Raw genomic sequence first — 24462 nt, 5'->3', positions numbered from 1 at the left:
GGCTCCTGCATGCAGAAAGAGACCATTAAAACTCTGTGCACCTTTTGCGGTTAGTGCAACCCTTTATGTCTGTTGTTACATGATCGCGGCGTGAATTGTGTGAAAGGGGGTAGATAATCGTATACTCGTTTTGCAGAAGTGGTTCATGAGGTAAAGGTTAACTGACTTGTTCAAAGTTGTGAACGATTCTAACCCTCAGCAGATGGAGTCAAATTTCACTGTCTCGTAGCTAGCCATTCACTCAGGAAATATTTGCTGAGACCCAGCCCTATTGACACTGCAGATATGGTAGAGGACAAAGTAGACATAGCCCCCACGCTCGTGCCCCCACTCGTAATTATATGAGCATATCATATACAAGAAGTCTTCTAAAAGTTCATGGAAATGCATGTCTTTTTTTTTAAACTATGTATTTATTTGGTAATTAGAGTTACACAGAGAGAGGGAAAGACATATGCACAAAGAGAGGTCTTTCTTCCTCTGGGTCATTCTTCAAATGCCTGCAATAGCCAGGACTGAGCCAAGCAGAAGCCAGGACCTCAGACTTGAGCCATCGTCTTCTTTCCCAGGCACATCTGCAGGGAGTTGGATCAAAAGTGGAAGACCCAGTAATCAAACCAGCACTCATTTGGGATACTGGCATCTCGTTGATGTCCACATCACACTGCTGGCTCCTGCATGTCATCTTTTCATTCCATCTGTCCTTGTACACACTCATGTATGTAGATGCAGTCATGAGCCACACAAAGCCATGTCAGTCAATGACTTAAATACATATAGTGGTGGTCCCACTAGACTGGAATTATATTTCTGAAAACTGGGACATTGTCTGCAGGCGAGTCCAGCAGGTCTTTCAGGAGGCATCAGAGGAAGCTGTTGTCATCACCGATGGCAGCTCTTTTTATTATTATCCCTGAAGGTTTTGTAAGGGATCAACAGGTGAGGGTGGGAGGCAATGATCCTGATCCTAGGTAGGCCTACAGTAATGGGTGTATTTGCATATTTTTAAAATCAGGGGCCAGCATTGTGCCAAGGTGGGGTTAAGCCACCACCTGCATCTTACATGGGCACTAATCTGTGTCCCAACAGCTCTGTTTCCAGTCTAGCTCCATTATTGTGGCCTAGGAAAAGCAGCAGACGTCCTGAGCTTTGGAACCCCTGCCACCCAGGCAAACTACCTGCTGGTTCACTCCCCAAGTGGTTACCTCAGCCAGAGATGGAACAGGCAGAAGCCAGGAGCTAGGAGATCCATCAGGGACTCCCAAATGGGTGCAGGGGCCCAAACCATCCTCCACTTGGCCATACGCCACTGCTTTTCCAGGCACATGAGTGGGAAATAGAACAGCCTGGACTCAAATTGGCATCTGTGTGGGATGCCAGTGTCACAGGCAGTAGATTTACTTGCTACACCACAACACTGGACTCTGTACGTTTTCTATGTTTAAATCTTACTGAGTTACAGTTGCCTGCTGTATTTAGTAAAGTAATGTGATGTCCAGGTCTGCATCCCAAGATCAGCAGGCTGCAGCTTATAACTGAGGTGTGCATAGGCTGCAGTGGGTGACTTGTTGTAAACATCGAACACTCCAGGAGGGCACATGATAACAAGATTGCCAATCATGCAATCATTACAGCATTTTCCTTGACGCTGAGTGACATGTGGCTGGAAGTATGCACCAGCTGTATGTAAGCCTAGAAAGAAATACGTCAAGGCAAGAGACTTAAGTCACGGCAGGATAGAAGGGGGCGGCGAGGCTGATCTGTTGCAAAGTCAGAGAATGTCTCTGACAACGGGATGCAGGAGCAGACCTGAGTGCAGTGGTCTCTGGGCCGTGAAGGTGTCTGGCAAGGGCATGAGCTCCTTGAATTCCTGGTCCTGTGGAGAAGTTTTTTGTGTAGTTTTTCATTTAAATCCTTAAACAGAGTTTGTAATGCCTATTGGTAAAATGTAAAGACAAAATCAGAAGTTCACCAAGGTTGCAAAGGACAGTGCTGATATTTCAGGAAGCAGATAAACCCCTCCGGGAGCATCTCCACCACATTCTTATCACTGTCTACACAGGGTACAGTCCCTGGGCATGGAAGCAGGTCCCTGTGGGAATTTCCAAACTGCCCGGAAGGTTTTTGGTTCCTCTTTCAAGTCTGGTTCTTCCTCAGCACCCATGTCTTGTATGGGGACCTCAGATGGGACAAGCAAGCCGCTCATGGAGTGTGCACCATGACCTTTAGCAGACCACCCACGCTGCTCCCCAGACAGCTGACCAGAAAGTCCTTAGGAACCATCACTGAAATGGTATTGCTCCATTTTCAGTTGTGGTTTCTTTTGTGCTCATTCACGACATGTCAGAGCGAGTTCGAAATATTAGATTCTTTTTTGGGTGGGAACAGTTTGCAGGGAAAGACCTGCTTCCTTGGGGGGCCCAGGAAGAGTGAGCTTCTCTCTGCCTTGGCGTCTCTCTGGGCCAGCAACACCAGAGTCCCATACAAATGACATGACCCCCCAGTGAGATAGAGAATCCAGAAGGTAAGAGTTGGGGAAATACAGAGGCAGAGAGAAATGGAAACTCTTCACACTTTTTTTATACCTCTCTTTTAAGAGTTTATTTTTATTAGAAAGTCAGATATATAGAGAGGAGGAGAGATAGAGAGGAAGATCTTCCATCCATTGATTCACTCCTCAAGCGGCCACTGGAGCTGCACCAGTACAAAGCCAGGAAGGAGCCCAGAGCCTCTTCTAGTTCTCACACACAGGTGCAGGGTCCCAAGGCTTTGGGACGTCCTCAACTGTTTTCCCAGGCCACAAGCAGGGAGCTGGATGGGAAGCGGGGCCACCGGGATTAGAACTGGCACCCATATGGTATCCTGGTACATGCAAGGCAAGGACTTTAGCCGCTAGGCTACCGCACTCAGTCTGGGAAGATCAACTTTCATAGAATGTTGCTGAGTTTAACTGATGCTGGAAGGTAAGAAAAAACAAGTCCTGAGCCCTGGAGAGATGAGGCTTCCAGGCCTAAGAGCGAGGAGCTGCCCTGGAATCCTGGCCACTGTGTGACTTCAGGGTCTCAGGTGTCAAGAGCCCTGACAGCCTCTGACTGTCTCGCCACACCCATCCACCCTGCCTGCCAAGGCTGCCAGCCAAAATATGAAAGTCACTCTTGTCTGCTTTTTTTTTTAAATTATTGTTTTTATTAAGAGTAAACCTGGGCTTTGTTCTTAATATCATTTGAATTTGAATGGGATCTTCCAATGGCCCTAAGGGGGCATCATACCCACTTCACAGATGGGGAAATAGGGTAATCAGCAGAGCAGGAACTGGAATCCAAGTCAAAGCGAACGCACCATTTGCATGTCTTCCTCACATCATTTTGCTTTCTCTGTTTCCCCAAGAATACCCAGATTGCAGCTTGATTTGCAAGCTGTTGTAGTTTCACCTGCCCTTTCAGTCCTTCCCCCTTTTCAGCTATACACCCCAACACCCTGTAGCAGGGACTGACAATGTTTTTGTGTGCAGTCCCCCAAAGGGGCACTTGGGGTCATTCTGAGTGATGTCATGTTGCTGTGGAAATACCACCCCCAAATCAACTTCTATAGGCTGTGGCAGAGCCTCCTCCAGGGTAACCGAGGCCCGAGGATGTGTGATGCAGAGGGTGAGAGCCACTGCAAGCTTGCTTCCTAAGATTCCAGAGGACCTGGAAATAGGGACTCCACCCCCACAAGCATGTGCTTTCCCAGGAGGCCTGCTGTGGCTCTGGGATAGGAGGCAAGGAGGACAGACCCTGACAGTGCAGGATGGAGTAGGTAGAGTGCCTCAAAGAAATGCAGCTTTTAGGCCTTGCACAAAGAGGAAGAGGGAGCATGCCTTAAGACACCAAATGTAGAAAGTAGAGTGCGCTAAGGAGTTCAGATGCAATTGATGTGTGAGCGTCAGAGGCTAGTGAGGTGGTGGGGTTTGTGCTCTACAGTGTTGGTACTTCTAGGATGCACTGATAAAGGCTGGATAGAATTGATCTCTCTGAACAAATGCAGGCTGTAGGATAACTGCTATGTGCAGTCTGCAGGTGGCAAAGAGATTTAGAGACAGAACACAGAAACCACTTAGACTAGCTCAGGAGCATAGACTTGTCCAGTGGTGTGACCCTGGCTGAGCGATTAGAGATGTAGGGAATCATTGTACCCTGAAGCCAGGAGGTCCCTGTCTACCCAAGCCAAAGCTCCCGGTGGCACTGGCTAGAGGGGCAGCATCTGCTTACTTACCCTGGACAAACAAACAAACAAACAAACCCAGCAGCCTCGCACAAGTTGAGTAGTTTCCTTCCTTGGCTTAGCTTCACATCTCTGAAACAGGCCCATGAATCAAATGACTAGAGTAGCCCCTTCAAGGCCTCCATTTCCCTATCTGTGACCTCCACATACCCTGGGCTGGTTGCCCTGGGTTACCCAGGTTGGCACTTATATCTACGTTTGTTAAAGTCAGCCTTTTCATGGGATCCATGGGCTCTGCCCTCACTGTGGGATCCCACCATTGGTCCTTGGTATCTGACTATCTACAACAGTGACACAAGCAAATGCTTCCCCATATTTCTGAAGGGCAAAGTTGACCATCCTATGGAGATGTAGGGAGAGTGAAGATTCCAGAAAATTCTTTGTATGCAACATCCCTGGAAGGGCTTCCTCATTTGGCGAGATGTTGGGTTGGACTACGTGGTATGTCTGGGAAGGGAAAAAAAAATGGTAATTTATTTGTTGTTCTTGTAATTAATTGGTGGAGGGTGACTGCTAAAGCTTTACCTTGCACTTTAATCTGTGTGCACACAAGACTTAGGTCAGCCTCTCCTCTAAGCTCAGCACCCAGTAGAGGACTATGGTGTTATAGCTGGTGGCCTTGGTTCTCTCGCAGGAATGTATACCAACCACAGTGTGGTGTGCAGGCTATAAGCATATAAGGGACAGGGGTACAGGTGGAAGAAGCCACAGGAGGGTTATGAGAGAGAGGACACACTATCCCCAGATTGCCATTGGTCTTGTTGTGCAATAAGAACAAGAAATGTTTTACAGGGCTGAGAGCAGCTAGACGGAAACAGACTTCAACTCAAAGCAAAGTTTCCTAAGGCAAACCAACCACAGACGAAATAAACAGCCTAAGAAGTTAGTAAATTTCCCCTCCCTCAGAGATAAAGAGAATTTATATTTGATGAGGGCCTTGGCAATAAATTGTATGGTTGCCATAACTCACATCCTTTACTTCTCATAATAACGGATCAGATGAGTGGGGTTCACAGAAATTAAGCAAACTGCCTAGGGTCACACAGCAACTGGGGGAAGGTTACTGAACACCACAAAACCCATGTTTTTTCCACATCAACATGTCCAGGGCCCAGTGGGCAGAGCTATTGGCAGAGGACCCTTGTGGTTACCCTTGAACTCTTCTCCAGTCTTGAGAAGCTCAAATTCTAAGTCAAGCAAGAAGAGGATGAATCAGATAAAAGAGGAAGACTTTATTCCTGCACCTGGATTAGCAGAGTCACATGGGGCAATGTGTTTAGCTCATTTAATCTGTACAAAATCTCTCCTTTAACTCTGCCATGGTTAAAAGCAGTTTTGTGTTTGATTTATTTTAAAAGTCTACTTAATTTTAGAGAGTGTGAACGAACTCTCAACTGGTGGCTCCTTCCTGCAATTGCGGGGGCTGGGCCAGGCTGAAACCAAGAGCCTCGGTCTTGGCTAGCTCTTAGGTGACAAGGACCCTATTATTGAGCCATTACCGGCTGCCTCCAAAGAGGCACACTGACAGGAAGCTGCTGCCTTTGACACTGCTGTCCTCAATGAGCTATTGCACTTGCAGTCCAGGTCCCTGCTAATGCACCTGGGCAAGCAGCAGCAGCAGATGCCCCTGTGCTTTGGTCCCTGCATCCATATGGGAGATCCAAACAGCCCTCTAGGCTCCTAACTTCATCCTGGCCCAAGCTCGACAGTCGTGGCAATTTGGGGGACTGAACCAGTGGATGCAAGATTTCGTTCTTTCTCTCTCTTTCAAGTAAATAAAATAAATGGGGTGCTAGTTATCCCCAAAAGGAATGCTCCTTTGGCCAAAAAGAGTATTTTTAAAATAAATACAAGTCTGTTGGATTGGTGATTTGAGGTAGTTCTGCCCTGAAAGGTTGCCACGGTGACAGAATTAGTGAATCCTGAACTTTTTTTCCCTGGGAGAGAGACACACCACTGCTCTCCTCCACCTCCCCATTTCCCCATGAGCTTCTCATTACAAACTCTAGAGAGCTGGCGAGTGTGCGACTTGGTTTCCCATGTGTTTCGGCTGGTAGTCCCACAGCTCAGTACAGTTGATTACTTCAGGACCAGTGAACCTGCTCTCTACAGCACTGCAACTCCAGCCTGAAGGAGGCTGACCCAACCTGCCATTCCTCCACCAGGTGTAGCACAGCCTACTGGGACTTAAGCCAGAAGGCGCTGCAGCATCTTGTGCCAGTCCATTACACACACCAGAAGCAACTACAGAAGTCCAGAAATGTGCTAAATATGACACTGCATCTGCAATGGGGCGTGGGGGTAGGGGGAAGGGGAGAAGGACATTGCTGACAGTGAGAACCGATCACAAAAGGCTGAGCCCGGCCTTCCTTGCTGGGACTGAGTGTGTCATGTGATTCAAGTTCTTGGCACTCTACAAGAGTGCCACTGGTATTGATATTGAAGTTACTTGTCAAGTGCAGAGAGCAGGACAGTTCTCAAACGCAAACTCACAAATGAAGCTCCATTGTGTGAGTAAAGCTGTTGCCTGAGATGCCTTGAGAACTGACTGCTCCACTTCCAATCCAGCTCTATGCAAACAGATTGGAAAAGTAGTGAAAGGTGGTCCAAATGCTCAGGCCCCTTCTATAAAAAAATGGGTCACCTGGAAGAAGTTCCTGGCTTCAGTCATCACACTACCCCAGTCATTGCAACCATACAGGGAGTGAGCCAGCAGATGGAAGACTCTCTTTCTCTCTTTCTCTATCCCTCTCTAACTCTGCTTTTCAAATAAATATAAAGGAAATCTTAACAAACAAAACCAAGCACTCAAAATTATGTTGGTGCCAACACTGGGTTCCTGCTTGTGAAGGGTTTCATATTTAATAAATAAATAATCCAGTTCTGTTTCCCTCTTCTTAGGTATTAGCCAAGTGACCAAGTCAGTGAAAGAGATGGCAGCACTATCCTGTGATTATAACATTTCTGTTAGTGAACTGGTGAATATGAGGATTTACTGGCAAAAGGACCAACAGATGGTACTGAGCATCATCTCTGAGCAAGTAACAGTGTGGCCTGAGTACAAGAACCGGACCTTCCCCGACATCATCAACAACCTGTCCCTCATGATCCTAGCACTACGCCTGTCGGACAAGGGCACCTACACCTGTGTTGTTCAGAAGAGTGAGAATGGGGTTTTTGAAGTGGTACACCTGACTTCAGTGACGCTACTGATCAGAGGTAGGTGACAATTTGTGATTTAACCTAGACTGACAGATTTTTTTTTCAGGCTTGACTAGAAAACAAAATTTTTTCATGTTAATTTTTAGCTTTTAACAGCTTTAATATAATTCATAGCTATAATTCTAAGACTATTATGATATTCCCTCCCACCCTTTCTTTCTTTTTTAGTTTTTGAGATAACATTTTAAATTTACATTATAGTAGAAAGGCTCAAAACTTCACCAAATAAGAAATTTAACAAGCAAAAAGTAAAATAATCCTAGTTTAGAGGGAATAGAGACCATCGCTATAGACAACAATTGAATGAGAAGACGACCATGTCATCCACAGACAGTCAATGTTAAAGCAATCACAGTCCATTCTTAACCACTGGCTTAACAAAGGTATAAAAGAAAGTTTCACAAAACTTAATTTGTAGCAATAATGATACACACAGGCATTTTTTTCTTTTCTTTTTTAAATGTTAATTCACCCATATAAAGAATACAAAGCAACTGCCTTTCTGCTTCCAGCTTGTTTCATTCAACATGATGTCCTCCAGTTGCATCCATTTTGCTGCAGATGGTAGGTTTTCATTTTTTTTATAGCTGAAGAGTATTTCATTACATACATATGCCACATTTCCTGCATCCGTTCATCTGATGGTGGACACTTTGGGTGATTCCAGATCGTGGTGATCATGAACAGTGCTGCAGTAAACAACGTGGCATAGGTATCTTTTTTATTACAACATGCTCATGTCTTCCTTGTGTCTACCCAGTAGTGCGATTGCTGGCTCCTAGGGAAATGCTACTTCTAGTTTTCTATACGTTGGTGCACCAATTTACATTCCTAGCAACAATGTATAAGTGCTCCCCTTTCCATTTCCTTGCCAGCATCTATTACTCTTTGTGTTTCAGATTTTACAAGACTGACAAATGTGTATTGATTTAGGTGGAAATATTACCAAAGTGGGATGTATGTCATTTCATTTCTTAGGGTCAATTCTCTAATTTTACAAAATACTCTGATTTCTGAAGGTGTCCTAGATATACTTATTCAAATGCTTTGAAAACACAAGCTTTTGACAATCCTCCTGGGACATTGCAAGATCCCCAAGTGTCTTCTGATTCACAAGAGGACTTTTTGTTTCATGTGTCTGCATTGTGAACTACACTTCACAATATGCATATATACCCATGAAAGTATGTTGCAATGGTAAAAGAGTAATGCAGGCATAAATATTTTTCAGTAGTATTTAAATGTCTATTATTATGGTCATTTCACTATTCTTTTTCACAATATCATTTCCTTTTTGCATACTTGCAACTTTCCTCTAAAAGTTGCACTCCTGCAAAGTTAGGTGTCAGAAAATGGGATGCATAATTTATGACTGCCATTGGAAAGAAGACAAGGTGCTAAGTCAAAGCCCTGTTTATACATCTTCTGTGAGGGCAAGCACTCACTCTGGGCAGGGAGGAGCCTCTCCTGGGTCACACGGAGCAGTGGGACGCCCACCGACAGAGCCTAAACCTTGGCTGAGAAAGCACAGCTCTGGGCCAGTCCCTAGCACTTGAAATGCAAACATTTCTTCTTCCTGAGCACTTGAGACTTCAGTGAAAAACAAACCTCCTACTTAATCAAATGTCATGGTCAGCCTTGATAATAGATAATAACCTCAGCAAAGCCTTAGGGAATCCTTCACTGTTCCTTGAGCCTTAGCTATGAATCTTTCCCTGGAACCTGCAGCTCACAGCTTATGGAGATAGGCTAAAGTTACAAGAAACTTCCTGAAAATCTCACTCTATATTCCCAACTCATGGGTAGGGCTGATGATTGTATGGCTGTGATTTGAGAGGTACTAGGAGGCCCACCCCTTGTAAAATGTTTACCTATACTGATTTCTAAAATCCTTCTCATGGCCATTCCTGTTAGTGTCAGCATCTTCCTGTCATAAGAGGCTTTTTAAAAATGAAGATGTATTGTGTGGGAGGAGCGGGAGGCACCGCAGCATATGTTAGCCCATATTAACTACTTACAGAAAGTGCACAGTCCCCAAACACAATACCTAGACAGAGAAGTGGAAGGTCTTCATACAAAGAGAAGAAAACTCAAAACACAAAAGATGGAACATTCCAAGGTGACCTTAGCAGAACACACAGGAAATCAAAGAGAGCTAAGGGAACACAGAAGCTGTGCAGGGTCCGCAGGGGGAATCAGAGATTAAAAGGAAGAACTCATCTGCCTAATTTTACCCAGAATTGGGCTGAATTTTCCAGGTAAGTCAGTTAAGCCCCATCTCCCACAATAAGGTGCAAGGATTCCCCTGGGTTCGGCCGGTTCAGCTGCAGTAGGTGTGGAGTTGGGTCTGAGAGTCTGAGCTGCTAACAATCCCCAGGCCCACAGTTTCAGAAGCCAGGAGTCAAGGTAGAATTGGTCAGAATGACTGTCTTACTCCAGTTTTCATTGCTAATAACATGACATCACAGACTGGCTAAGTTATAAGGAAAACAGATTTATTTTGACTCATGGTTCTAGCCCATACTCAAAGGTCCACATCTGGTAATGGTCTTCTTATTGGCAGAGCCCAGGGTGCCACAAGGCATCACACGGCAAGAGGGCAACTGAGCCATACTGACTTCCATGGCCAATCTCCTCTTGACAGAACTCATTGACCCGTGAGTTGCATGAGTGGATATTTATTCAGGGTTTGGGGCCCAGCATAAGCAGATGCGGATTTTGACAGGTTGGAGGACAATGTGGAGTTGTTTGTGGGTTTCTATCTCCTTTACTCACTGTAGCAGTGAGAAATGTACCAGGAACAGTCACTTGCCCCAATGGCAGTGAAACCACAGGAAATGTCTACTTTGTGTCTGTAGTGGCAGTTGGACACACACACACACACACAGAGGCATGTACACACATCATATTCACAAGCAGCCGCATCTAGCCATGCCCTGCATTGCTTCTATAGGCTTACATACAAAAGTGATGCCAAACCAAATCATCAAATAACAGATTTGTGGGCAGCTAGCCAGGCAAGTGGACCTGTCAGTTACCGTAACACTGGTTACCACAGAGGCACAGCAAATATGGAAGCCCAGGGGTGAGAGGGTGTGGGCAGATGGCATAAGAACTTGATGTCACTTTCCTCTCCTTAACAAGGCTTAATTCATTTATGAGGCGGAGCCCTTTACCCCTAAATTTTCCATCTCTAAAAACTGTAAAGCAGGGTTAAACTTCAGTAGGAGTGCCGGGGGGAATGAAACATCCTTGAATCACAGCAATAACCCACTCTCTCTTGTTGGGACTGAGGGGTTTCTTTGAGACACAAAGTTTCTGGTGCTAAAATAAGGAATTCTCAGGAAAACCAGTAAAAGTTGATGACACTACTTTTGTTAACATTGTAGAGCTGGCATTTAGGTGTCATGGTTAAGATGCCCACATCCCACACAGCCAGCATTTAAGCCCCTGATTCTGCTCCCGGTCCCAGTTGCCTGCTAATGTGTATCATGGAAGGCAGCAGGCTCTGGTTTGAATCAATGCATCCCCCCCCACACACACATGAGGTAGCAGGATCCTGGCCTCAGCCTGGTGTTGGGGGCATTTGGGGAATGAGCCAGAAGAGTGTTGTTTCTCTCTGCCTTTCAAAAGAAATAAATGAACTTTTAAATTGAAGTTATAAAATTATAATAAAATATCAGCATAGAAACATGCAAGCAGTCTTCAAAAAGTTTATGGAAAATAAGTGCTATGAATAAACTACGTGTGAACTTTAAATTGTCTTTGCACCAAAATCAACTTTCCATTCCATTTTATATAAACTTTTTGCAGTATCCTCATATGAAAACCTCTGTTAACAGACTATTTGAAAACTTGCTATACTAGTTAACAGGTTAGATTAAAGGTGCTTTTACTTTTTTAAAAAAAACTTTTCTCTCTTCCTTTTCTCATCAGATGCTCAACCCCTCCCCACTAAGTTTGGTGAAAACTAGAGCTAACTGACTCAAAGTGAGATGCAGAAGTCATTCTTTGATGGCTTATGGTGTTGCAAGGCCATAGAAGCAGCAACCCTGAGCAAGTCACACACAAAAGGGATAGGAGACAAAACTGAGGCTTGTCTAAGACCATGCAGATCTGGAAAGCATAATTTGTAATGCAGCCCTGATATTAATGCATTCCCATAGTTTATTACACAGTACAGAGCTGAAATGAGTAATAATTTCCTTTTCTTTCTAAAGGTTTTTTTTTTTTTAAAAAAATCAGAAAAGCAGATTTACAAAGAGAAGGAGAGAAAGAAAGATCGGCCGTTTGCTGGTTCACTCCCCACGTGGCCTCATGAGCTAGAGCTGAGCTGACCTGATCCAAAGCCAGGAGCTTCTTCTGGGTCTCCCACATGGTTGCAGGGTCCCAAGGCTTTGGGCCATCCTCGACTGCTTTCCCAGGCCACAAGCAGGGGGCTGGATGGGAAGCAGAACATTCAGGACATGAACAGGTGCCCATTTGGAATGCCAGCTCTTGAGGGCAGAGGATTGGTCTGTTGGGCCATGGTGTCAGTCCCAAAAGGGAGTGTTTTCAATGTTAAGTTCAAGGGTAATAATTTAATTTTAAGGATAAATTAATGAGTAAGAAATAATAATGGTGGCCCTGCATGGTAGCCTAATTGCTAAAGTCCTCACCTTGCATGCCTGAGATCCCATATAGGAGGATCTTCCATCCGTTGATTCACTACCCACGCAGCCACAATGGCTGAAAATGAGCCAATCTGAAGCCAGGAATCAGAATCTTCTTCCAGGTCTCCCACGTAGATGCAAAGTCCCAAGGCTTCGGGCTGTCCTCACCTTGACTACTTTCCCAGGTCATAAGCAGAGAGCTGGATGGAAACTGGGGTCGCCAGGACATGAACCAGTGGCCACAATTTTGGCATCTGTTTTCGCTCCCTTTGAAAGGTGCAAAGGAGAGATGGGGAGAAAGAGAGAAGAGGGTAAGAAAGAGAGAGATTTTCCATTCTCTGGTTCACTTCCCAAGTCCCCACAAGAACTGTGTACCAGGAAGGACGGAAGGAAGGAAGGAAGGGAACAAAAGCCAGAGCATGACACACAGCTCTGGACCTAGGAGAGCTGGACTTCAGACGCACGCTCTGCCATGGAGCAGTTGTTCTTTCACTAACCCTCAGCTGGATTATTCCTAACATGAAAACTGTGGGTGGATATCGGGGCCCAGAGGGTTCAGCAGCAGCTCGGATGCCTTCACCCCATGTTGGAGTGCACATTGGAGCTGCAGCTACTCTAATCCAGCTCCTCACTAACATGTCCAGGGAGCAGCAGGTGAGGGCCAAGGACTTGGTTCCTGACCACACACTTAGACAACAATCATGTTCCTGGGTCCTGGCTTCAGTCTGTCCCAGCACTAGCTATTGCAAACACTTGGGGAGTAACCAGAAAGGACAAGTTTTCCCTCTCTCTGCCTCACCCTATCACTTTGCCCTTCAAACAAATAAATAAATCCTTTTTTTAAAAAAAGATGAATATTATATTGAGTTAAATTATATAAAATTACTAATATATTGGCCTTTTTTCTTTTTGGTCTACAACCTACCTTCCATGAATGTTAGAAAGACAAAATAAAATAATATCCAGATCTAATAGACACAAGCCCAAAGCTAACAAACGTAAGCCCAGTAAACAGTTTGTTATATTTCTCTTGCCTGTCAACATTCACTTCCTTAAACCTATTTCTCCCTTTTCTAAAAATTCCCTCTTATCACCATCAAAGTGGCAGAGGGGGCTAGTGTTGTGGCATGGTGGGTTATGCCATGGGTGCTCATTTAAGTCCTGGCTGCTCCACTTCCAATCAAGTTTCCTGCTAATGTGCCTGGAAAAGCAATGAAGATGGCTTAACTAGTTGGGCTTCTACACCCCTGTGGAAGACCTGGATAAAATTCCTTGGCTCCTGGTTTCAGGCTGACCCAGACCCGGCTGCTGCAGCCATGTGGGGAGTGAACCAGCAAATTGAAGCATTCTCTCTCTGTGTGATTCTGCTTTTCAAATAAATAAATCTTTTTGAAGTGATGGAGAATTGAAAAAAGCAATTCAAACTAAAGTTACTACAAGGATTACACATAATTATTAATGATTGATGGGAAGTTGCATATATCCCATTTTATGATTCTCATAAAAGCTGAACAATCTGTTTAAAAAATATGCTCACACATGGCATATAACAGCATCCTTATTCTTTCTTTAGCTGACTTTTCCAGTCCTAGCATAGTTGACGTTGGAGATCCAGTCCCTGACATCAAAAGGTTAAGATGCTCGGCCTCTGGAGGCTTTCCAGAGCCTCACCTCTCCTGGTGGGAAGATGGAGAATTAAGCGCTGTCAACACCACTGTTTCCCAAGATTTGGACACTGCTCTCTACTCGATTAGCAGTGAACTGGAATTCAATGTAACGAAAAACCACAGCATCATGTGTCTCATCAAGTACGGAGACTCCAGGGTGTCCCAGACCTTCACATGGCACAAACGTAAGCAGCCTCAACCTGGGGAGGTTCTGTTGCATTCAATTTGAGAAGAAAATAACCCAGCCAGCTCTAATTTAAGAATCAGGCATCTTGACTTTGATAGTATTTTAGATATGCAAATGAAGCTGGATATTGTGACTTATAAAGGAATGATAATATTACTAGACTAATTTTATTTTCTTTTAGGGAAGATCCTAACATTCAGAATCCTATAACTGCTAACTCTCAGGTAACCACAGTGGGAAGTTACAGTGGAATTGTCTACAATGTGTCCTGCTTTATATTTGCCCTCGGGACTCTTGCACTTTCACTTAGGGGAACCGACTGCCACCTTCCAAAGTGTCCAATCATTGCCTTTTGTAGGTAGGCACGGCTCATTTAAAAAATACCAGCTCATTCAGAGCCAAGCCTGGTAAGGAAGGTGAACACAAGCTCCTTGAGGACCAGGCCTGAAAAAGAGGTCATTTTTGAGCAAATACTTTATGTTACAGGGAGCAAAGTTGCAGAATTGCCTTTTCTCTAAAGGGGAGATCATCTGAAAAACATGAGAACAGTGGGTTTCTATAAGCAAATACACAACAAACTCATGTATTATTGCAAAAGAACTCAGATGCTTGAAACAGATGTCTAATATGTATGGCCAATTATACAAAACCCTTGGCCCTACTCCCAAGACAGGCTTTGTGACTGCTTAGGAAGAAACATCCGCCTGCATCTGCTAGCCCGGGGCCTTAAGGAGATAGGTTAATTCTAATGTATGATTTACTTCCAGTCTTTCAGTCTGAAGGAGGTTTCTTTTACAATTTCCCTCAAAAGGTGATGAGATAAAATGAGAAAATGAGTTCAAATGTAAACCAAATTTTGACATGAGTTAGTAGCTACTTCAAACTCATCTCTCTCAATCATCTTTTATGCATTCTAAAATATATAGGAAAATGGGGTTTCTGTCATGTAGTAAAGACGATTTATTAATGCAGAGTTTATTTCTGCTTTATAGATATATCTTTAGTAAATCAATTTTAGCTTATTCTGACTAAAAGTAGCATGTAATAAGAGAGAAATCAGCAATCCTTGCTTGATCGTATTTTACTTTAGACCTTCTTGATAATTGGAATATGAATAAATGGGACTCTAGGAGAAGAGCTGGTAAAATTTTTCTGAAAAAAGTCAGATAGTAAATATTTTAGACTTTGCAGTCAGTTTCTGCTGCAACAAAGGAGGCATAGACAAGACATAAGAAGGACATGGATGTGTTCCAACCTGGGGTACTTACCAAAACCAGTGGTAAGCTAGTGTGTGCTGTTTGGCAATATATAGGTTTTTTGTGGTCGGAGAACTGTAGAATACAAATAATCAGATCTCATTCAATGGATGACAGACCCCATTTAGAGTACGAGTCATACGCCCATAGAGCACCAGTGTGGTCAAGGCCTGCATGCACAAACGCACACACGTGGGGTGTGTAACCGTAGCTGCAAACGTTACAAGGCTGTGAGTAAAGCTGTTTTATGTAAATATACAACCTGGAAAAAAAAAAGCAAGAAACACCCAATTTAGTTACAGAGATTGGATGTGTGATTCTTTTAGTGTGGGCCTGATCAAAGTGTGATAAAGTGAAAGGAAATAGACCAGAGAGTGCCCCTCATGATGTCTGAGGAACTGTGTGCAGGTGTCCTCACACTCTTTGCATCTTGGATTTGGTGGTGTGATACCCCACTTCCAATAGGCATCAGGACAGGGCTGATTTGCTGCTACTGGATCTGCCTCCTTTCCCTCACACGCACTCATCCCCTCCCTAGGCTGAATGAAGCTTATGAATGGGTGTGGGGTAGCCTCACAAAGCAAGGTAGGTGTGAGTCAGAGCTGGTGATCCTTCTAGACTAAAGGACCACAGGAAGGGCATCTGTGTTATCTGTTGTTCTGATGTGTCAAAGCCAGCCGTGTAATCACTTGCCTCCATTCAATCTGATGCTTCAGAATTTAAAAAGAAGGAAAAAAAACCCACAACACTTTTCTTCCTCTTTAAGCGGTGGACGCACTATAATGCAGATGGCATTTAGAATGTGGTAGCAGTATCAGATCCTATCACATCTGAGCTGAAGAGGCTGGTTTGAGGGTTAGAGATGGGAAATCTGAAAAGTCTGAATGCAGATAGTTGTTGCAAGATATTTGGAAAAGAGGCATCAATTATGGAGATTTTTCGGAATATAGAATAGAAACATGAAATGTACTGATCACAAACCTCACTGTTATTCGGATAATAGTTGACGTCACTAGTTACTGGAATGGAGGAATGCAGGTGGCAGGAATGTTTTGGAAAACATCGTTTCATGTTAATCAAGTAGAGGTGCTGGTATCCAGCCGTCTGGGTTGGCCATTGGAGTTACAAATCAGGAGCTCAGAAATAGGATGTCCAAGTGTAGAAATCATGGCAATTCAGGCCTTGGATGTGGGAGGAGTGGAGTCACCGAGAGAAGAATGGGGCCCCCAGACAGAACCATGGGGACAGTTAAAGGACAAGAAGAACCTACTGAGACAGCAAGCCCAAACGAAACAAACAAAAACATTTTTGAGTGCAACAAGCAGCATGGAAGGTTGTGGTGTCACAGAAGTCACAGGAGGGGCAGGTTTCAACTGAGACACAGGCTGGTAAATGTCCATGCTTATCCGTAAGCCACTGCAGAGAATCAGAGGAGGAGGAGCTGCTGGCGGTCCATTCGATTCCTGTCCCTTCCCTTTCCCCAGATGTTGTTGCTTAGTTTATCTGCTGCTCCTGATAAGGAGCAATGGTGGAAGTACCACATAAGCTAACATCTTCCTCCCAACCAGGTCCTTTGCTGCATTCCCCCTGCCCCCCGGCCGACACACACACTTTTTGTGTGTGGAACTGGAACTGTGGCTCAGAGCTGATCTGCTGAGCTCTCTTCCAAGATGCTGCTACTCAATGTGAGCCACATCCACTCTTCTCACAGGGCCTTTTTTAAAAAATCCCTCCAGAAACTGTAAGACTGTGGTGGTCTTAGAAGTATATCTGAAAATGATTGAAAGATGGCCCTTCTACCTTTTGGCAGCTACTATGGAGAGAGAGAGAGAGAGAGAGAGAGAGAGAGAGAGAGAGAAAGAAAGAGAGAACATGCCAAGAGAAAGGTAGAAAGCATGACAGCTAGACAATGGAAAATAAGGCACATCTAAGCCATGCCATCAAACAATCACTCGTAGTAATTCATAGTAACATCTGCTAGGAGATATGAAGACAAGATCAGTTTTTAAATATCTCCTTAGAATATCTTTTTTTAAAGATTTATTTATTTTTATTGGAGAGGCAGATATACAGAGAAGGAGAGACAGAAGATCTTCCTTCTGCTGATTCACTCCCCAAATGGCTGCAATGGCTGGAGCTGAGCCAATCTGAAGCCAGGAGCCTCTTCCACGTCTCCTACGTGGTGCAGGGTCCCAAGGCTTTGGGCCGTCCTCAACTGCTTTCCCAGGCCACAAGCAGGGGACTAAATGGGAATTGGAACAGCCAGGATAGGAACCAGCGCCCATATGGGATCCTGGCGCGTTCAAGGCAAGGACTTTAGCCACTAGGCTATCACGCTGGGCCCTAGAATGTCTTTCTTATGCTATCCTAACTCAGTAAATGCACAAGTTTGAATTGTCTTTCTCATATTCAATATGTGACAGCTGACTATAAATTAACCAGAAGGATGTGTCTGACTAAGGAATTATGGAAGAAAAGTGCTAGCAGCTGTGTATGGAGGAGCTGACTGGGCAGAGAATTGCATTTGCAAGAGGCAGAGTGGCAATCAAGCAGCTGACTTCTTTCTTTGCCCTCCACAGCGAAGCCACAGCCGCCCGTTCATGAGTATCCACTGTGGACCATTATCCTGGGAAGCATGGTTTTCATTGCTGCAGTAATCATCTTCCTGATCTACAGTAAGTGTACATGTGAACATCTCCTCCCTTCCTAGAAGGCCGAACCCTATCAGTGTGCGCCAGCACCTCTGCGATTTAAGCCTTTTCTCGGATTTGTAGCAACACTAAGGAAACCTTAGTGTCTTCATGACTTGTGCAGCAAGTGCAGTTCCTTTGCTAGACAAACATTTCTTAGGTATCTACTGTGTGCCTGGTTCCCTGTTGGGCACTGGTGTTACAAAGACAAGAAGTCAATATTCTCAGGACACCTTCTCATTTAGCTCTTCATTTTCCCTTTATATTTGCTTGGGAACACTGAGGCAAAGAACAACTCATTCTAGGGTGGGACGGGGGTTCTGATGGGCTCAGGAATGTTTCTAGTACAGACTACCAGCCTTACTGCTCCAGTTCATGGTTTCCTATCTCCAGCACTGTTCCTATTGACATTTGGGGCCAGCTAAGTTTTTGCTTCGCAGTGCTGTCCTGTGTATTTTAGGAAATTAAAAATTTCCCTGGAGTGTACCGTCACTAGCACCCTTGACCCCAATAGTGATCACCAAAAATGTCTCCAAACATTGTCAAATAGTGTGTGTGTGTGTGTGTGTGTGTGTGTGTGTGTGTGTGTGTTAGGGGTGGGGGCAGAGGTTTGGACACTCATTGGGTTAAGAAACACTGCTCTGGATTTAAGCCAGTCTGAAGGATTGTTGAAACACACAGGCACAATTTGACAGGAACTCATCAATCACTCTTTTTGTCTGTGCTTGTCTCCAAGGACTAGTTCCAAGGCGGGAAAGAACAAGAAAGAATGAGGAAACCGGGGAAACACAAAGGCTGTCCCCCATCTACATAGGAGCTGCACAAGCCTCAGGCTGAGCCAAAGAGCTGAAGGTAACCCTTTGAGCTCCCCTTTACAAATGCAGGTTACACGGGATGCTGTGAACATGATGCTGAGCCTTTCTTCTCAGTACCAAACTCAGTCTTCCCTACTACCCCACCTTCTCAACCTCCGGCACTCCTCTCCTTTCTCCCCCACATAACTTGCTTACACAGCCTTAGCTTTGGCTGTGTCATTCTGCCTTCTACAATGTTCCCCTCACATCAGCCAGCTCAACGCCTTCCCTTATTTGTAAAGCACTGCTTTGCACTGAGGTAGTATCCTGCCAGCTCCTTCTCATCCCTGTGTCTCTCTCGGGCCTAATGGATACAGATTGGGGGCAGTTTGTATTAACACAGTAACATTCTCATTGGTTTCTTGGCCTGTTAACTGACACTTATCCTAGAGAGGCAAAGTCATGAAGAGTGGCTCTGTCACATCATTTTCCCAAACACCTGGCAGAGACACCAGTGCCTATAGTAAAATCATAACTTTTCACTGATATCTGCCGGAGTCCAGCTCCAGCTGAGTTCGGAGCTCGGGAAGGGTGCGTGGAGTCGGTGATAAAGAAAGACACAGACACTTGGTGCGTTCTCACAACAGCTCAAGAAAAAGCTGTCCTTTTTATTTACTCAAAACCCTTCTCAACCCTGGATCTGAGGGTCCAGGGTTCAAGTCCCTGTTCAGGCGCCCTTCTGCACAAGCAACTATTCTATTTTTTTTCTTTTCAAAATTAAGGGGGCATGTACAGACATTTGGTCACTCCGTCTGCACTTCAAGGCTAAACAGGTGCTTCTAAAGATAATTTTTGCAAAATACTGTATTCATATTCTTCAAAGCAAGCCATTATTTATTCTTCAACAGCAGCCATGGAGCAACAGCCAGGACTCCAAGGCCAAGGCACATGAGATTACCTGCTAATCAGTAGTACTTTCCCACCACATTTCTACTTCTACAATTTACCCATCATTTAATGGGAAAATAGGTTATAAGGGAAAAAAAAATCTAAAACAGAAACTTCAAATGTTAAATCGCTCTACAACTATAGACCCCTACAACCCAATAAACAATAAAGCAGTAATCAAAAGCATTTTTCTTTAATAAAACATCCTTAATTCCTCTAGCTAAAAATTATAAAAGCAGCTAAAACAATTACATTTCCTACACTCCTAAAAATTGCAAAGACAAGCTAGCCTTTGAGATAACAATAGCTATATTTATTGCCATAGCAGTTTCAGCTCTCACTCCCATCACTTCCATTACTTTGTAAAATTCTTATTAAGCCATTTCCCAGAAGACATGGTATATGTCTGGGCCCAATTTCAGGGCAATGGGTAGGTACACAATAAGGTGTCCAGAAATGGCATGGACTTAATTGTGCTCCTGTGTGTAAATTGTCAAAGGCCCACTCACCAAGACATTATCAGTGACATTAACTTTCAAGCTCACATCAGTGGCAAACAATGCCTCAATAGATTACAGAATTCTTAGTGGGGTGCTTGAGTGTCCATGCAGCCAGGGGGTGAAACAGCGTCAGGGTGGTCAGAGAGAAATCCGCTGGGCCCTGCCAAACAGCTGGAAGCTCCCCCGGGCCCTGCCAAGCAGGAGAGCTGTTCTCTTCACACCTTCGTGCCATCCACACCTACCACACGGACCCCAGCAGATATCCTTAGTCCAACATCCTCAGTTCTGTCCATTGTTCTTCAAGTGGCATTGTTTCTAGATGCCTCATTTGAACACAATAGAAGCCAGTGAAAGGAGTCCAAAGCTTTAGACTTAATTATTTCTGGCTCTGGATACAGCATGTACTTGTGCAGCACTCATGCTGTTAACTCAGATATCTGTTCTTCTCAAGTCCCCAAGCCTGCTCCCGGAAGTGAAGCATTGGAATGTTGCAATCTAAGGACTGAAGATAGTTACAGCCTCCAGGAATATTTTAACTTTGATTTACTATAAGATCAAGGTAACCCAGACATAAGAAATGAGAGTCTATAGACCTCTCTTTAAAAATAAATGGAGGAGGGCCCAGCACGGTGGCCTAGCAGCTAAAGTCCTCACCTTGAACATGCCAGGATCCCATGTGAGCGCCAGTTCTAATCCCGGCAGCCCTGCTTTCCATCCAGCTCCCTGTTTGTGGCCTGGGACTGCAGTTGAGGACAGCCCAAAGCCTTGGGACCCTGCACACACAAGGGAGACCCGGAAGAAGCTCCTGCCTCCTGGCTTTGGATCAGCTCAGCTCCAGGCATTGCAGTCACTTGGGGAGTGAATCATCAGATGGAAGATCTTCCTGTCTCTCCTCCTCTCTATATCTAGCTTTCCAATAAAAATAAATAAATCTTTTAAAAAAATAAATGGAGGGCCCGGCGCGGTGGCGCAAGTGGTTAAAGGTCCTCACCTTGCCGCCCGGGATCCCATATGGGCGCCGGTTCTAATCCCTCCAGCTCCCTGCCTGTGGCCTAGCTTTGGGACCCTAGGCTCCTGGCTTCGGATCGGCATAGTATCGGCCCGTTGCGCTCAAGTGAATCATAGAATATCTGCCTTTCCAATCAAAAAATAATAAAAATAAATCTTTATAAAAAATAAATGGAGACACCTGGTGCAATGGCTAAATTCTCACCTTGCAAGCACCATGATCTCATGTGGATATCGGCCCATGTTCCAACTGCTCCACTTCCCATTCAGCTCCTTGCTTATGGCCCAGGAGAGCAGGAGGATGGTCCCAACTTTGGGACCCTGCACCTAGGTGGGAGTCCCAAAGGATTCTGGCTCCTGATTAGCTCAGCTTCAGCTGTTGCAGCCATTTGTGGAATGAGCCAGTGGATGGAAGATCTGTCTTTCCTTCTCTCCATAAATCTCATCTACCTTTCCAGTAAAAATAATCTTTTGGGAAAAAAAAGAGGGGAATGGTGCTATGGTGTAGCAGGTAAAGCCGCTGCAGGTGCACTGGCTTGCATTCCGATTGTTCCACTTCCTTTGCAGCTTCCTGCAGTAGAAGATGCCTCAGTGTTTGGGCTCCTGCCACTCATGTCAGAAACCCAGCTGAGGCTCCTGGCTTAAGCCTGGCCCAGTCCCAGCTGTTGGGGCCACCTATGAAAGTCAATCTGTGAACAGAGGCTTGCTCTTTCAGTGTCTCTCTTTCAAATAAATCTTTTTTTTTTTTCTGAAAAAAAGGAAAAAGAAAAATAACACCTGAGTTTTATATAACAGCCTATTGTCTTGCAAAAGTAGTATTTCGTCTGAGTCATTAAAAATAATTCTTCTTGGGCCTGGCATGGTAGCTTAGTGACTAAAGTCCTTACATGCTCCAAGATCCCATATGGGCACTGGTTCTAGTCCCGGCAGCCCCACTTCCCATCCAGCTCCCTGCCTATGGCCTGGGAAAGCAATCGAGGACGGCCCAAAGCTTGGGGACGCTGTACCCATGTGGGAGACCCAGAAGAGGCTCCTGACTCCTAGTTTCAAATCGGCTTAGATTCTGTATATCTGCCTTTCCAAGAAAAAACAATAAATCTTTAGAAAGAAAAAAAAATTCTCTTATGAGCAAGTTCTATCTAAATTTAGTAGCTGGGAAATCTGGGGCTCCCAGTGTTTGAATGATGTGCCTGAAGTCGTATGTTTAAGCAGCAAAAACAACTCAAACTGAACATCAAGCTCAAGCTCTGTTCATCAGTGTGTGTTCTTAAGTCTTTCCCAGCGCAGCCCCAATTTCCTACCTTGTTTCATTTCAGTTTACTGTTCACTCCTCAAGCTGTTACAACAGCTGTTAAAATGTTTATCTTCAAGTTGTGCAATTATCTAGGATTTCCCCTCTAAAAGTCTCTGATCATCTACTCCAACTTCACAATGAAGCCATGAATATAGTATTCTATGCCAAGTCTCTTGTAGCCCTCTTGTGCAGTTCGAGCAGGTGCACCGCTGGACTTGTGTATGGCACGTCACATACACCCTGGGTTTTCCACAGGTCATGTACTGTATCATTTTCCAGACTGTAAACTTATTGAGGAGAGCAGTTTTCTTCTCTGTTGGCCACACACACAGAAGACTTCTAGGCATCAGGTGGTGTTCAATTATTTGCCTGATGCATACTTTATGTAGTAAAAAATCACCAGACCAGTTCTAAGTTTTTACCCAATACAGCTCCCCCTTCATATCCTTTAGTTATCAAGATAAATGCCTACTGAGTTACCCCACATTGGGAATATCTTTTGACCCTGAGATAAAGTTTAAAACTTTAAAAAGTTTTTATTCATTTGTTTCCTCAGGTCCCACCTCCATTTGCAACTGACCTCTTCCAAGGACTTCATCAGATGGCCAGGACTGCTGCCTTGCCCTTCATGGAGCTTTCCTTCAGAGACTCTGTAGAAAAGTGTCTAGAGGAATATTGTGAGCACAGAAGTAGCTCTGGCGACCCTGAACCTGAACACGGGACTAAGAAACAAAAGGATTCTTTAGACCCAGAAGGGGAAGTTAGAGGATACTTAGTCTCAGTAATGACAAGGATGCTGTGACTCAGGGAGGGGAATGGAACTCTCAAGGTCAGAGCTCCTTGTTCTGGTGCTCTTTCATCTGTTTGAGCTGAGGACAGAAAGAGTGCTTTGTACACATATATATATACATGTCAGTGAAGTGCATCTCCTAACAGAATCCATGCACAACCAGGCCTGATTTCCTGATGCAAAACCAGAGAAAGATTTAATGTTGGTTTTTTTCTTAACAGTTGAATGCAACCTTCAGGAAAACATTTTGATATCTATCTCTAAATGAGGACAGTGGAAGTACCACTGGCCTCATTGTGTTCTCTGTTGTTCTCCCACTTCCCATCCAAGTTCAGGCTCAAGTAGGACTCTCCATACAGGATTTTCTTGGACATATAAGATGAATATCCTCTCATACCTGAGTAACAGGATGGAGAGGAACAGTCTGAAAACGTACAATCTACTGGTTCATATTGGACTGATACTCTCTTTAAATGGCTTTATGCTAGTTTTGAGCTAACTTGTAAAATATTTATGAAAAAGTTCTCATTCAAAATGAGGTGTGTTTTTTTTTAACTGCATATGTACTAAGCAGTAAGCTACCTTCAGAGAAAATGACAGAAGGGATAAAAATGTACTGAGTGCTCCCTCAGATCCTGCAAGTTGCTTTTCCTCCTTCCTAGTTCTGGATGCTTGACGTCAACAGAGACAAAGGAGTGGTCATCTGCGGTGACCACTTGTTACTCCTGACTCCTCTTTCTCTGAAAATGCCTTTCATGACCCAACATACCACCCATGGACCCAACTCAAATTGGGGAAATCACATGTTATCTGAAAATGTAGAACCGGATAGCAAGAGATGATGGAGTTTCACAACTGAGGCTGAGCTGAAACCGTTTAATTTTGGTAGCTAAAAACAGACCAGATGCTACTACATAACATCAGAAACACAGCAACACTTTTTCAACGGGTGCTCTCAAAACTAGATCTCTGAAGGAAATAAAGGGAGTAGACTGACAAGGACTTAGCAGTAAAGACACAAGAACAGAACATTTAGACGTAATGAGACCTCAGAAACATGAATTAGGATCAACTGAGGGAACTGTAATATCAAATAAATTATATTAAGTTATTACATTCAATAAAGGTGTTTTTCAATTACACCTTACCTTTATTACTAATATGTTTGTGACATGAATAAAATTATTTCTA

At 44.3% G+C, this 24462-nt stretch overlaps 1 protein-coding gene across 2 annotated transcripts in view; it reads left to right on the top strand.

Annotated features, from left to right (window-relative positions):
- The window catches only part of LOC121167250 (T-lymphocyte activation antigen CD80-like), a 30438-nt gene extending 5984 nt beyond the window's left edge, over window positions 1-24454 (top strand). For both annotated transcript variants that reach the window (XM_040996669.1, XM_040996670.1), the window contains exons 3-7: window positions 7165-7482; window positions 13711-13989; window positions 17827-17922; window positions 18674-18789; window positions 23038-24454. In XM_040996669.1, the coding sequence (XP_040852603.1) occupies window positions 7165-7482; window positions 13711-13989; window positions 17827-17922; window positions 18674-18774 (794 nt within the window). In that variant the 3' untranslated portion in view covers window positions 18775-18789; window positions 23038-24454. The remainder of the gene's footprint in view (window positions 1-7164; window positions 7483-13710; window positions 13990-17826; window positions 17923-18673; window positions 18790-23037) is intronic.
- Window positions 24455-24462: the final 8 nt, after the last annotated feature.

This window comes from Ochotona curzoniae, unplaced genomic scaffold (assembly GCF_017591425.1).
Source record: "Ochotona curzoniae isolate NIBS_2020 unplaced genomic scaffold, NIBS_Ocur_1.0 patch354, whole genome shotgun sequence".
NCBI classification, from domain to species: Eukaryota; Metazoa; Chordata; class Mammalia; order Lagomorpha; family Ochotonidae; genus Ochotona; species Ochotona curzoniae.
Note: the sequence above shows the minus strand (reverse complement) of the source record. Positions and strands in the feature narration are given on the sequence as shown.